At 35.9% G+C, this 15,455-nt stretch overlaps 1 protein-coding gene across 2 annotated transcripts in view; it reads left to right on the top strand.

The window, feature by feature from the left end:
- Window positions 1–12,459, top strand: part of ERCC8 (ERCC excision repair 8, CSA ubiquitin ligase complex subunit) — a 60,813-nt gene extending 48,354 nt beyond the window's left edge. For both annotated transcript variants that reach the window (XM_067730762.1, XM_067730763.1), the window contains 3 exons: window positions 1,015–1,212; window positions 5,182–5,262; window positions 9,894–12,459. In XM_067730762.1, the coding sequence (XP_067586863.1) occupies window positions 1,015–1,212; window positions 5,182–5,262; window positions 9,894–9,962 (348 nt within the window). In that variant the 3' untranslated portion in view covers window positions 9,963–12,459. The remainder of the gene's footprint in view (window positions 1–1,014; window positions 1,213–5,181; window positions 5,263–9,893) is intronic.
- The last annotated feature ends 2,996 nt before the right edge of the window (window positions 12,460–15,455 follow it).

Genomic DNA, 15,455 nt, shown 5'->3' with positions numbered 1-15,455 from the left:
ATTATTTATAAGAAGCTGCAATTGTAGTATACACAGTATTTGTGTTCTTTGCTTTTTTATACTTAACTTTTATCCCTATTTTCTGCATAATTTTCATACTTATGATTTTTTTAATTTCTATATAAACTGTAGAGTTAATATAACACTATTAGGAATTTACATCTATTCTCAGTTACTTTGCCATTCTAGATAGTGTGGAATTGAATTCCTCTCGGCATGTACCTTTTTGCTGTTTAATTATTTCCCTAAGATAAATTCCCAGTAATAGTTACTACGTCAAGGAATAATGTCTTTGTTGTTTAAAGGGTACAGAGTTTCAGTTTTGCAAGATGGAAAATGGATAGTGGTGACGGTTGCACAACAATGTGAATATACTTAATGTCACTGAACTGTACACTTAAATTGTGGTTAAGATGGCACATTTTATGTTATGTGTATTTTATCATAATTTAAAATGTTATAAATGAAAAGAAAGTTATCCTCCCTCCAAAAATATATATACATATTATATATGTATGTGTATATATTTAATTTTTTTTTCTGGAGGGAGTATATACATATACGTGTGTGTGTGTATATATATATACATATACATAAAGTATACTTTTATATTTTGTTGCATAATAAACCATTTGGTCTTTTAGAAAGAATGATCAAATTGTGGTGCCACCTACACGTTTACTAGTATTGAGTGTCTCAATGGTTTATTAAAATTTTTGCTAAATGGTCTAAAATGATTCTTCAAGGTTGCCTTAATTTGCATTTTTATTTCTATCACAGTTGAAATGTGAACATTTGTTTTTGTGGGTCTTTTTACTATTTGTGTTTCCCTCGTATATGAAATGTACATTTATGTCATTGGCCCTTATTCCTATTAGGACATGGATCTTTTTTTTTTTAGACTTACTAGAGTCATTTCTATAGTAGAATATTTTAAGTAAATATTTTTTCCTATCTTTGTTGTCTTTTTAATTCAGATTTAAGTAAGTAACTGTATGCTTTTACATCCTACAGGTGAACTATGGAAAAGTGTGTAATGACAGTAGAAAAGGATTGAAATTCACTGTCTCCTGTGGCTGCAGTTCAGAATTTGTTTTTGTACCATATGGTAGCACCATTGCTGTTTATACAGTTTACTCAGGAGAACAGATAACTATGCTTAAGGGACATTATAAAAGTGTTGACTGCTGTGTATTTCAGTCTAATTTCCAGGTAAGAATGATATTTAGGGGAATTTAGAATGTTCGGGTAGCTAGCTTGCCAGAGTAGTTGTATATAAAAGAGTAAATTGCAATTTCATTCTAAGGAATTATACTTTTTATCCACATCCGAGCTAGAGTTTATTAAATAGAGGATAGATTTTTTTTTAGGTGGCATAGGATGTCTCTGTGAATCAATATAATACTGTGCAACTTGACTGGGATAAATTCTTTCTTTTGTATATGGGCTCCATTTATTTGGCAGTTGAAAATCTCTGGCAAATTAAAATAATTTCTTGCAAACGAGCTTTTGGGAAAAAAATGGAACATATGTGTCTCATCTCAAAATATAGTTTTTGTATCTTGATTTACGTATGTGTGAATGTCTGAAATTTTATTTTTTTCTTATTTTCTGCCAATGGCTAATAAGTTTACTTTAGTGTTGATGCAACTTACATAATTTCTTAAATACCTATGTTTTTTGTTTGTTTAACATCCTAACCTTTCTCTTTCATCTCACCAATGGAACAGATTGGTTTTTTCATAGAACATTTGCATAGATTACCTCATATGCTCCTTTAAATGAGTCCCTAATGTAGCAAGATTGTTGGTATTTTCCCTGCATCGTAGATAACGAAAATGAGGCTCATGAAAATTAAATACTGAAAGACTGAATATTATGGGTTATTAGAGCTAGGAGGGAATTTATCACCTTATTCATTCATTCATTAATACTCATTACTTAATTTGTGTCTGACGCTGTGAAGTAAGATATACAGGGCTGGTTTTTCAGCCAGCACACATCAGCATGGCAGTATCCATTATTAAAATACTCAAATTCATATCCTGCTGTTTGTTACATAGCTGTTGTACTAAGCCCCCTAAGTGACTTCCAGCTTCACCCCCTTCCCTGGGGCCTCCTAGACCCAGTAACTAAGAGGGACCTTCAGACCCTGCTCCCTCTCTATGTCCAGTATCTCTTTGGATTGGCCAGTGTCCTGATGTACCAATTATTAAATATTTTTAGTGTTACTTCTGGGAAAAGGCTACTAAGGCAACCAGAGGGGTGATGTGACTTGCCTCAAATCTGCAAGTAGATTGACGAAGCATGATTATCCATTCAAAGAAATTCTTAGAATACAGTACCTCTTTTCTTATCCAGAGTCACTTAGAGACACAGCCAAGATTTTAACACAGGTATTCTGACTACCAGTTGTTGCTTTCCACCAAATCAGAGCTTCCTAGAATGTATTGAAAGTATGTCCAGATATTTGATTCCCTTCAGTCCCTGGAATAGCTGGGACAAGCCTAGGATAGCCAGAGAGCTGGGGCCAGTTGCCTCCTGGCAAATACCAGTCCTTTTATTTATTTATTTATTTATTTATTTATTTATTTATTTATTTATTTAGCTACATTGGATCTTCGTTGCTGTGCGCAGACTTTCTCTAGTTGTGGCGAGCAGGGGCTGCTCTTTGTTGTGGTGCACAGGTTTCTCATTGCGCTGGCTTGTCTTGTTGCAAAGGACGGGCTCTAGGCGCATGGGCTTCAGTAGTTGTGCTGCGTGGGCTCAGTAGTTGTGGTGTCCGGGCTTAGTTGCTCCGCAGCATGTGGGATCTTCCCGGACCAGGGCTCGAACCCGTGTCCCCTGCATTGGCAGGCGGATTCTTAACCACTACACCACCAGGGAAGTGTGACAAATACCATTTCTATATGTGCTGTGCCCTAAGAAAGATTTGAATCACTGCATTACATCAGAAAGCTTCCAACTCTTATCCCTATTATGATTTCTGAAAAGGAAAATAATTATAAATCTAAATTATAAAAGTAAAGGAGAGTAGTATTTTTGCCTCCATTCAGCATCAGAACCCTTTTAACCAATTACATGTTACACACAACCCACTATCTGAAAATAAAATTGATATTTATAGTAATTCTATCATAAATGTAAAAATTTGAAAATATATACCCAACATCAAAATAAATAATGATAATAACTGATTATTTCCCTTTGACTAAAATAGGGATCCATGAGTCCATTCTGCTATTAGTAAGTAATAAATTGAAAGTCTGATGAGGAATTTACATAATCTCAAGGTAGCACCCTACAAAATATTAATTACAAAGGTAAAATGAGTAATTTTACCTTGAAGAAGACTGGCATACATCAGCTTAATCAAATTATCAAAGTGTGTGATATTCCTGGCAAAGATATATCACCTGAATTTGATCATGAGGAAACATAAGACAAGGTTATCTGACCTTAGTGTATCTTGGGTATATATCTTCTCAGGAAACTAAATTGCTCTAGGGCACTGAGCATATGAAAATATCTTTGCATCATCCATAGTTAGTGTAACCATACATTCTAGATTTAACAGTGCAGTCTGTAGAATTTTGTTCCATTTAGGAAATCTGATAATGTGTAACTAAATGTAATTTACTTAATTCTCTTTATATCTATATTTCCTATAAATGACTTCATAATCTTATTTTCCCTTTACCCAGAACCTTTACATATTTTTTTTTAGAAAAATACTAATTATACCATGCCTCAAATAGCTTTTGAGATGAGTAACAGTAAAACTAAATTATTTCATACCAGAACAGGAAAAAAAAGTTATAGTGTTAGAAATATTTGTGTAGAAATATATTTGCGAGAAAAATAAACATTTAATCAGTCAGAGGTTTATAACCACTTAACATTTTGCTGTTTTTTCTTTTTAGCCCTTCCTCTTTGCTTAGTAGCTTTTTAAAAAATTGACCTAGTATTTTACATCCTGTTTTTTTCTTTTCACACTATGACTATTTGGTTTACATCCTGCTCCTTTCTCTTGACAATATGAATATTTTCCACTGTCATTAAATATTCTTCAAAAATGAATTTAGTGATTATGTAATATCACATCATATTAATGCAGCATAAATTTAGAAATCATTACCCTGGACAATAATTTTTGGAAAATTATTATTATTTTTGTTATTATAAATATAATATTGATGATAATATCCTTGAATTTCATGTGTGTCTTTGGCATGACTTCCTAGAAATGCATACAGAAACTTCTGACACATGTTGAGATTTCATTCTCTGAAAAGATTATAGCAATTTATACCCTCTGTATGGGAGCGTATCTATTTCACTGCCGCATAGGAATATTTTCAGTACTAGCCAATATAACATATTTCTGAAGTTTTGTGGGGAGGTGAATGAACATTGTTCAGCATGTGCAGGCAGCATATCCATAAAGACATTGACACTGACTGTGCATCAGCCCAAGCTGCTTATAAAATAAGCTTCTCAGCAAGCATGGCATATATGTCTTAATGCTCTTTAGTTGAGTTCTTTTTTTGAACTTTTGGTCTATTTTAGCTAGAAACTCGTATTTTCTTCATTGAAGTCTTTATTAAAGCTCAGTTATTGACAGAAAAGGATGAAATTTATTTCTTCCATTTTTTTCTCATTCTCTGACACTTGAAATAAATGGATACTATGGGGCTTCCCTAGTGGCACAGTGGTTGAGAGTCCACCCGCCGATGCAGGGGACACGGGTTCGTGCCCCGGTCCAGGAAGATCCCACATGCCGCGGAGCGGCTGGGCCCGTGAGCCATGGCCGCTGAGCCTACGCGTCCAGAGCCTGTGCTCCGCAATGGGAGAGGCCACAGCACAGAGAGGCCCGCATACTGCAAAAAAAAAAAAAAAAAGGATACTATGATTGATTAAAAATTACAGTGATTGTTTTTGTGAATTTTAACATGTTAGCAACATGTTAACATATCATAATACTATTTTTAAATACAAAACAAGTCTTTACTACATCTTAAACAGAAAAAAACATCAGCCCAGTTTCTTTGGGGAGTAGAAATAGAATTAATCTTAATTAATCTAATCTAAGAAATAATCATTTAAAAATTGACGTCATTTATTTCAGATTGGCACCAGCTTTAAAGTGACCTACAATTACATCTTTGCTTTGTGTTATAGGAACTTTACAGCGGTAGCAGAGACTGCAATATTCTTGCTTGGATACCATCCTTACATGAATCAGTTCCTGATGATGAGGAGGTAAAATATTATTTATACAAATTGAACAGTGACTTCTAAATCATAAAAAAAGTTTTTATTAATTTACTTTATATGAGAGAAACTTTTAAAGCATTTCTTGCTATTTTGTGATTGTAAAAATAATTTGCCTCTATATTTGGAAAATTCAAAAAAATATTAAGAGAAGAACATAAATTTCTGGTTTATTAATTACTATTAACATTTTGATTTAATTCATTCTTGTTTTTTCCTGTGCGTACTTTTTAGCATGGTTAATATTATGCTTGAACATACAGCTTAGCATCCTGCTTAAGACTTTTTCCATGTCATTAATAAGTATTTGTAAATATTGTTTTTAATAATATAGCATTCTGTCATTTATTTACCATAATTTACTCAAGTATTTTCCTATTGGAAGACATTTCTTTTGATCATTATAAACACATCAAGGTAAATATCTGTTCAAAAATTATTTACATTTCTGATTACTTCTTTGGTTAGATTCCTAGAAGTAGTGTTACCTCTTGAGTTATCACGTATGACATGTTTAAGGTTCTTTATTCACACTATCAAATTTTATCAGTTTACACTTCTACCAGCAGTCTGTTAGTGCCTATCTCAGAGCATAAACTGGTACAAATATGACAGTGTGAATAAAGAACCTGAAAAATGTGGTGGGGAAACAAAGATAAATAAGACATGATTTCTGGTCTTAGGTAGTAGCCTCTGAATTTTTTTACTTTTTTGTCAAGCTATCTAAAGGTGAAATCTTCCAGATTTCATCATGTGTCTATGATTTATTATGGCTTTGATTAGTTTTAGTGTACACCTGCTTTAAATACTGAATTTTTTTTTTGTACAAAGCTTAATATGTTCAAATAATTTGGTTCAGCCATTGATTTTGCATTATTATTTAATTACTGTGTCCTGCTGTTTGGGAATTACTATATACATTAAATCCAACTCATAATACTATAAGCCATGTTAGAAAGTTTAACAATCATTCACCAAATGAAAACTATAAAAAAAAAAAGCTAGAAATAAATCATCTTTGGGCTTTCCTGGTGGCGCAGTGGTTGAGAGTCCACCCGCCGATGCAGGGGACACGGGTTCGTGCCCCGGTCCGGGAAGATCCCACATGCCACGGAGCGGCTAGGCCCGTGAGCCATGGCCACTGAGCCTGCGCATCCGGAGCCTGTGCTCCGCAATGGGAGAGGCCACAACAGTGAGAGGCCAGCGCCAAAAAAAAAATCATCTTTGACTTATGTATGAAAAAAGGATATTATTTAGAAGAAAACTAAATTGCTTATTTTATAAAGAGAGTATGTGACTCTGATGGTTTATTTCCTCATTATATAGTTACAGTGATAGTTTGAACTCCCCATCTAGAAGAATTTTTGTATATGGGAAGTTAAGCTGAACAAGTAGAAATCAAACAGAGGTACACAAAAAATAGGTTAGCTTTATAGTTAAGCTTTAGAGCTATGAAACCTTACCTTTTAAAATGCACTGTATATATTCTTTAGGATAGGCACCATTCTCAAATTAATATAAAATGGTAAGTGCTAAGATTATTTCCACAAAATTTTAGTTTGAAAGATTTCTGTGAATGTAGGTAGAACATGAATATGATCACGATGCAGATCCCAATAGAGAAGTCTGTCTACACTAGACCCTGTTCCTTACATGTATATTTACTATTTAACTCATATTTAAAAGTATTTTCATCTCACCTATCAAATGAAGGACTGCTGCAGTTCCCCAGAGAGGCAACTTAACACAAAACAAAGCATACACATGCACATACTCACACACTCACTTTATCTGTAGTTTCAGGTAAACTAAATAATAGTAATACTGGTAACTGGGTTCGAATCCCAGTTCTGCCATTCATTAGTGATCTGAGACAAGTTTATGATATCTTCAAACATCAGAATCATCAAAGCAAAATTGTTCTTAGGTTTCCTTTCAAATCCCCCCTTGAGATGAGATTTACTTCTCCATCAACCAACATACAATCCCTTAGGGGTGTTTTCTTCTGATATCCAAGATAGAAGAGGAACTTAGTTCTACCATAAGAAATTGAAGGGCATTGGGCAATAGGGGCAGGTTTTATGGTCTTTAAGCATAAATCCTGTTATTTAATTGGCAGGCTGTTTTGTTATATTCTGAGGAATCTACCTTCCTTTTGCCCCCTCTTCCTAACATTTGGTCACAATCAAAGCAAGCCTATGTAACTCCTACTCACTTTTTCCTGGCTGAGATCTCTAGGGTGACTATATTACAGTTTAAATCTGACCTCTCATCAAGAATCTTACTTTATTTTGACAGTTACACAATATGTAGCTGTTTTATTTACCACTTGTGTAGATGTATAATCACTTGCTATATTGAGACAACCCTATATTCTACCTATAAAGATTTTCCACTAATTACCAGTAAGAAATTTAGAATTTATCAAGATGCATGTATGGAAGATGATCCAGTTTGGTTTTGTTCTTCCTTCCCGTTACATGGACCTGAACTATATCCCCTTTAAACTCATGCTTCCCTGTCTCCATAACATTCACAACTATCTGTCAGTAGAACAGGCAGGCTGAATGGATATGTTCAAGCATAGAAAGAATGTCCACTAGGAGGAGATGTTGTAAAGAAAACTGAAGTAATAGATGGTAGTTAACTTGATCAGTAGGTCTCAAACAGTATTTGTGTACCACATCATATATAATATTTTTACTGAAGCTTTCAATTACAAGTAAGATGTTTTATTTGTGTTTTTTAACAATAAAATGTACTTCTAATAATACTGTAATATATTCATATTGTTATCCTTTACTGCTATAAACAGTAAAATTTATATGCAACTGCCTTTCCAGTTTTCACTTATTTTTGTTTGCTTACCATAGCAACAATAATTTACATTGAAATATAATTTTGCTTCTCTGTTGATTTTTAAAATGAAATTTAAGTGTTTAATAGGTTACATATTTGGCTTCCATAGTGAAATTAGAAGGCATGGCCTTTGTGTGGTTCATCTACCCAGGGACATTTTGGGGTAGATATCTAAGGCAGAGTTAAAGGCTTTTAGAGCTAGAGTAGGGAAGAATAATCACCTAACCCCTAAGGATAATACATCTTTAAATAAACTGTCACTAAATAACCTAACTTGGTAGTTAAATTATAAACCCAGAAAGGTAGGAAATTCAGTAAACACTTGGATGAAAGAATAAATGAACAGTCTTCAGTATGCTACTCTTGCAAATCAGTGGACTGCTACTAGAAATAAGTGAATAGTTTGCTGAGGTTTGGTAATAGTTTTGGATCTGGACACCAGGTATAATGGAATTTTGTTTGTGCAACTAAGTGACAATAGCCAATGTTACGTTTAGTAATGGTGACAATACCACCATTAGATTAAGTAATGGACTCAGATCTAAGCTTTAACAACTGTAAAGAATACCTAAATTCACATATTGTTTTCTGACTGTCCTGGCTGATACTTGGGGAATTTACTGCAAACACCCACTATTTCTACTGTTATCATTGTTTGAATTTTAAGAGTCTAAATCATCATGTTCATCAAAAGGAAATGAACATTCTCAGACATACAGTAGGGGCTACCCTTAACATAAAATATTGCTATATGTTGTAAAAGGTAATATATCTAAGATAATTTAAGAATAATCTAAGAACTAATACATTATTGGATTTGGAGTCTGAACAAACTGGCAGCAGACATAAAAACTGCAGAGTAGGAAGCACACGTGGCTCATAATGCCCAGATACTCAAAAAAGAGATCATTTTAAAATCCTTTAATCATTTGCCAAAGAATAAGAAGGTTAGCCATTCAAAAAATTTCCCCAGACAAGTGAATTGATTTGAAATACCACAGGTAATTAAAATTCCTCTGTTGCTGATTACATTTATTATTAAAGTTGTGAGAGTACTGTGATGTTTTGTTATTTTAGATAAATACCATCTAATGCATGTTCTCTTTCACAGAAATCTCCCAGGGAAACCTATGTGCTAATGACAAAATGTTACCGTTTCCAATACATTTTACCTGTCTTTTTCAACTGCTTTCCTAACTACATACATACATACATACATACATACATAAACCTCGCCACTTAATACCAAAAATGATATTACTCTGACGAACACCTTATTCCCCACATGTGGATATTTGCTTATTTATAAAAATCAGGTCCATCCAAGCAGTAAAAAGTTGCTCACATTAATAATTTGGCCTCTCAAGTCAGACTGTAGACCTGAGTCCAGGCTTAGCCACATGGATATTAATGTGCCCTCTTCTCCAGGTAACTCCAAAGAGGTGTAAAAATGCCTTAAGTAATAGCAGCAGCAGCATATGTGTGTCTGTGCGTGTCTGTGTGTGTGTATGAGGTAACTACTTTGAAGGAAACAGATAATTTAGATAAAGTCTGATATGTCTATTTAAAATGAAGTTACATTATTTTATATTGTATGTGGGGTGTTTCTTTTGTTAACTTTTGGTTTGAAATTAACAATTATATAGTTTCTTCAAAAATAATCTAGTTGCTTTTTATCTGATATATTTCATAACTATATTGTGAGCCTAAAATTATGAGGTAGAATAATTGAGTCTTTCTTTTTTGCCCCTTTTTTTTAGACTTCAACCAAAGCACAGTTAAATCCAGCATTTGAAGATGCCTGGAGCAGCAGTGATGAGGAAGGATGACTATCATTCTTAGTACCTTTTTGTCTCTATTGATGAAACTTTTAAAACAGGACTGTTTTATTTTTTTAACTGTCCAGTGACAGCTAAATTAGCCCTGAATTTGGGTGGTTTTTTTCCTTTTATTTTAAAATGAAGTTAATAGTTGCATGAAATCCTGCAACAGAGTTCCATATAGTTTATTTAATCAGAACAAGTCTCCTTGATCCCAGTTGCTGTTGTCTGCCGCAGCCCGTATAGCTGTAGTAGAAGGAGACAGGTCATGGTAGCCCCTTTGTGGGAACTTGAGCAGATTGTGTGAACAATAAGATGCAGTCTTAGAGGATGAGCACGTAGAGGTTATCAGCACTGACCTTCTTCTGCTGGTTGTACCATCACCTTGCTCATTTTCACTTTTAAGAATGATTTTACTGAGGATTATATCAAAAAGTATAGTTGAGAAGTTAACATCAAAATTTGTTTATTATTATTTATGTATTCCGTTTTTGCAATGATTTCATTTACTTAACCGTTGTCTAGCTTTATGTTAAATTTTCTTGAACTCATTGCCTTCCACAATCTAAAAAGTGCATCACAGGAGGTATTTAACTTAGGGAAAATACCATGTTTCCTTTATTTTAATGCATCAGATGGCAGCTTAAACTACTCTTCTATGAATCTGTTTAAGATGTGACCAAGTCCTACTTCATTCATCAAAGCAGAAAATATCCTGGCAGGGAATTTGGCTTAAACATGAAATGTCATAAAATTTCTATTTTATTTTCCACTCTTCTTGTGTCGTAACCCACAAGTGATTATCATGAACCTAATCTTATATTCCCTTTCTTTCTGATTCTATCAATAGGAGGCTAGTTAAAGAGGTTTTTGTGAGCTTGAATACCAAGTATACAGTTGTTGAGTTTTTAAGTGTGTGTTAGGCCTCATATCAGACCTTTCTGGCCAAACGTTTTCCATACGTTTACTTTGTAGTTGATCTTCTTAAGCCCTGACCATTTTACTCTCACTTGGTGAGGATTCTTAACAATCTTTGAGAATGCTATTGAAATTGGAATTTTTTTTTAATTTTAAGAAAAAAGGAGTCTTTCTCCAAACTTCAAATACACATAGGTAACTGGTACATTTCGAAAAGGTCCATCTGCTGGGGATGTGGAATGACTACCCTCCTAGAGCCATGGGATGAGTCTAATCCACTGACTGGGCAGTGCCAACAACCAGTGAGGCCTTGTCAGTACCTCGTGTCTGCGACGTTACATGTTCCTGTAGGCATCCATAAACCATTTTCCTTTTCCCCTCTGAGCTTTTCTGAATCAAATCTCCGCCTGTTCCTCAAAGTAGTCGGAGATGGCTGCACCTGAGCACTCACCTGTGTGCTGTGGGCCATTTGTGGTGTGAGGGCCTTCTCAGGAGATCATGGCTCCCCACAAGCACTGTTCAGGTCACAAGCTTCTCTGCTATGTCTGCTTCCTGCTGTCGCAAGCAATCCGTTCCCCACACTAGTAGGGTATAAGAGGTCCCATCCCTGGAGACCGTGACTCAGTGTTTAATGAAGAAGGAGAGGAGGGGAAAGGAGCACCAGTTTCCAGCATGTCCCCCACCAAGACCTGAAGAGTTGATCCAATTAATTTTAAACATACAAAGCCCTGGTCCATGCATATGGGCCGTCATAAGAGCTGCTGCTTATCAACATGCAAAGAGTCTCATGCTCAAAACAAAAAATGTAAAAGGTGAAGTTGATGCCACCGTTGCTTTCCTAGATGTAGACCCTAGCTCCTCTAAGGTTGATTAGGACACCCTAGAGAAGGGGGGGCGCTGCTTACAGAGAGGCCACTAGCGACCAATAGGAGCTTATCAGGTGAACACCCAACAGAAAACAAAAAGGAAAAGTGTTAGTCATCTAGAGGTACAAGCCATTCTGTAAGTTTTAAAAAAAAAGGTGGCAGTGTGAGGAAGGGACTGATGATTCCATGGACAGGGGCAATCCCGGGGGTAAGTTGCCCAGAAGCACCTGGCCCCTTCAGCCTCCCTTTTTTCCTCTTATTAGCCAGAAAAAGAAAGTAAAGACTGCACCTTCAGGGTGCAAAAGCCTGAAACAGGAAGAGAACAGAAAAACTGACTGCCACTTTAGGTGGATACAAGCTCAAGGGGAGAAAAAAACAGGAACTTTAAATCTTAGGTACTAAGCAAACACCAATCTAGCAAACATAATGCTAATTGTGGATTACTTAATGATTTAAAAGCAAAAACAGAAAATAAAAGGTAATTGAATAATATATACATAAATATAATATTAAAGCAAAGTTTTATAATTTGATGTAATTGTAAATCCAAAATTTATATACTAAATGAATATATTAAAGAATTTATATAGCAATAAGATTAAAATGCCACCTTATGATGGATTACTACAACGTTAATGATGTGGTCCCATCCATTGGGGCCCCCATACTCAATATCCAATGTCATTTCTTTTAAATTTTATTAAAGTATAATTGATTTACAATGTTGTGTTAATTTCTGCTGTACAGCAAAGTGACTCAGTTATATATATTCTTTTTCATATTCTTTTTCATTGTGGTTTATCACAGTATATTGAATATAGTTCCCTGTGCTATACAGTAGGACCTATATTTTATCCATCCTATATATATAATAGTTTGCATCTGCTAATCCCAAATTCCCAATACTTCCCTCCCCCACCCCCCTCCCCCTGGGCAACCACAAGTCTGTTCTCTATGTCTGTGAGTCTGTTTCTATTTTGTAGATATGTTCATTTGTGTTGTATTTTAGATTTCACATATGAGTGATATCATATGGTATTTGCCTATCTCTTTCTGACTTACTTTGCTTAGTATGATAATCTCTAGGTCCATCCATGTTGCTGCAAATGGCATTATTTCATTCTTTTTAATTGTGTGTATATATATTTATTTATTTATTTATCCCACATCTTCTTTATCCATTTATCTGTAGATGGACATTTAGGTAAATAGTGCTGCTATGAACATAGGGGTGCATGTATCTTTTCGAATTATAGTTTTGTCTGGGTATATGCCCAGGAGTGGGATTGCTGGATCATATGGCAACTGTATTTTTAGTTTTTTGAGGAACTCCATACTGTTTTCCATAGTGACTGCACCAGTTTACATTCCCACCAACAGTGTGAGACCCTTTTCTCCACACCCTCTCCAGCATTTATTATTTGTAGACTTTTTAATAATGGTCATTCTGACCAGTGTGAGACGGTACCTCATTGTAGTTTTGAATATCCAATATTATTGAAATTACTGATTCTATTCAGTCAACAACCTGTAAATATTTTGCCCCTGTACACTTGGCTAACATGTTCTGTTCAGTGCCTATTTCACCAGCCTCTAGCTGCTGTTCGCCTTCACTTCAAAGAGACACAATACACCTTTTCCAGACTATCTATTGGGTACCTCAGCAGCTTTGCCATCACAATCTAGGCAGACAAGATCTCAACTGCATCCACCTTTTTCCAGGAGCACAGGTGTGATGTTACATTGATGACATCCTCCTCCAAGGAGACTCATTTGATATACATTTAAGGTATACAGGTCCAACATGTTTTAGTACTTTGGGGGTTCTGAAGGCAACATATTCTTTATTTACAAATTTTACTTCCAAATTCAAATCAGTAGGTACTCCCGTTAGTGCCCTGAAGGACTCTTTCACCAAGGAAATTTTGGCAACCTCTTGTCATACCTCCTGGAATCTCTAGACCATGTAGGATGGCCATAAGTTGTCCAAGGGCTTACGATGCAAAAAACTGCCCTCTCAGCCTCATACTATACTCCATTAAAACAACAAATAAAATACATGCTGAGCTCTCTGGAAAATAGAGGCTCTCACATACTCTGAGCCTGTGACCTTTCATACCCAACTGCTTGTTAAGCGTTGGGTCGTAGAAACAATACACCAGAAACTCAGCACAGCTACCAAGGCCTCTTTAGACAGGATGGAGCCGAACCTGAGCTCTCTGGCGTATTCCACCTGCAGGAGGAGGTGGCTTCCCCTGTCCTCAGTCCCTTGTTAAGTGCCATGGTGCTGGAGGATGTCATCCCTCCCCCAGATCACTTGGCTGCTCAGAATCCACTTGGGATTAACTGAATGAACAGCAATGGGAGTAGATAGACTATGCAAATGGCACTGCTAACCATCATACATGATGGAGCTCAATGAAATGTTGCTGTTTTCCATCTCAGGGATGTCCCTAATAATGGATGGGACCCAAGAAACAACACACTCAACCAAACTTCTGGATGCCCTGGCCAACAAGTAGCCTCATTTCACATTTATTATAAACTGTTGGGTCATTGCCTAAAATTGTCCCTTTAAGGGAGAAAAAAACTAACAAAACTGGGACTCTCTTGCCTCACAGATGTCCAAAATATAAGTCAAAATCACACATCTCCATATATATTTAGGCCACAATACAAGGCCTTTCCAATTGCACGCCATACTACTTTTAGAGTTACAGATGTTATTGTTAATAACTAAGATATACATTTTTCTTCTAAAAATACACAATGCTAATCTCTTGGAAAAGGTATTCAATAGAACTTTCACATCCCTTGTAGGTATCAGATAGCCAGTTTAATTAAGAGACATAATGGTCTCACACAGCTCTTTTTCAAATTCCACTCAGGTAAATGGACCCCTAAATGGGTCTCTATCTTGCTCTAGGCCTTAATCTCTCTTAATTCAAGGCCCCTTGGCCAGTTTACACCTCACACCAACTTTTAAAAGTTTTCTTTCCCCCTTATATTTAAAGGGGATGTGCATTGCCTCCGTGTATATAAAGACTCCTTGTAAATGAGACCCTTTTTATAATGTCTTCCCATATCTTTATAAATGTTTTATCATTCCTTCATCCCAGAAGGGCTGGAGGCCAGATCAAGGGGCGCATTAACCAAATTGTCCATATACTAGACAGCTGTTTACCTGCTAGAGGACCCATTTGAGCTGAAACTTCCACCAAAAACAAAAGCCCTCTCAGTGCAGCTGCCTATCTTCCTGTTGACTGTTGGTCTTACTGCTATTGGTCTGTATACTTTCATTAATTTACAGTCTGAAGACCCAAACATGGTAAATGTGAGACCCCACATCACCTCGAGTGGATACCCTCTGGGAAAGGATACCCCAGCCCCGTATCCCAGAGGGCATCTCCTACTCCAAGTGCCCATCATTGGAGATGACTTCACTCTGACACTAAAACCTCGCTTCCAGCAACACATGGGTTGCCTCTCCTAAGGCACAAATTGTACACAGGACGTTTTTGCTTTTCTTCCTTTGATATTAGGGATCCCATTACATTTCTGAGCTACTGTCTGCCTAGCCCATGATCCTACTCCTTGTTCTTTGCCAAAAGGCACACCCCTCATACCTGTGCCTAAGGAGAAATCTAGTAGAGGTTACTGCTCTCTGTGTTCTAAATTAATGGAGATTATTGCTTTACCTGGAGGCATTTGCCTCATA

The sequence above is a fragment of the Pseudorca crassidens genome, chromosome 3 (genome assembly GCF_039906515.1).
Source record: "Pseudorca crassidens isolate mPseCra1 chromosome 3, mPseCra1.hap1, whole genome shotgun sequence".
Taxonomy (NCBI): Eukaryota; Metazoa; Chordata; class Mammalia; order Artiodactyla; family Delphinidae; genus Pseudorca; species Pseudorca crassidens.
Note: the sequence above shows the minus strand (reverse complement) of the source record. Positions and strands in the feature narration are given on the sequence as shown.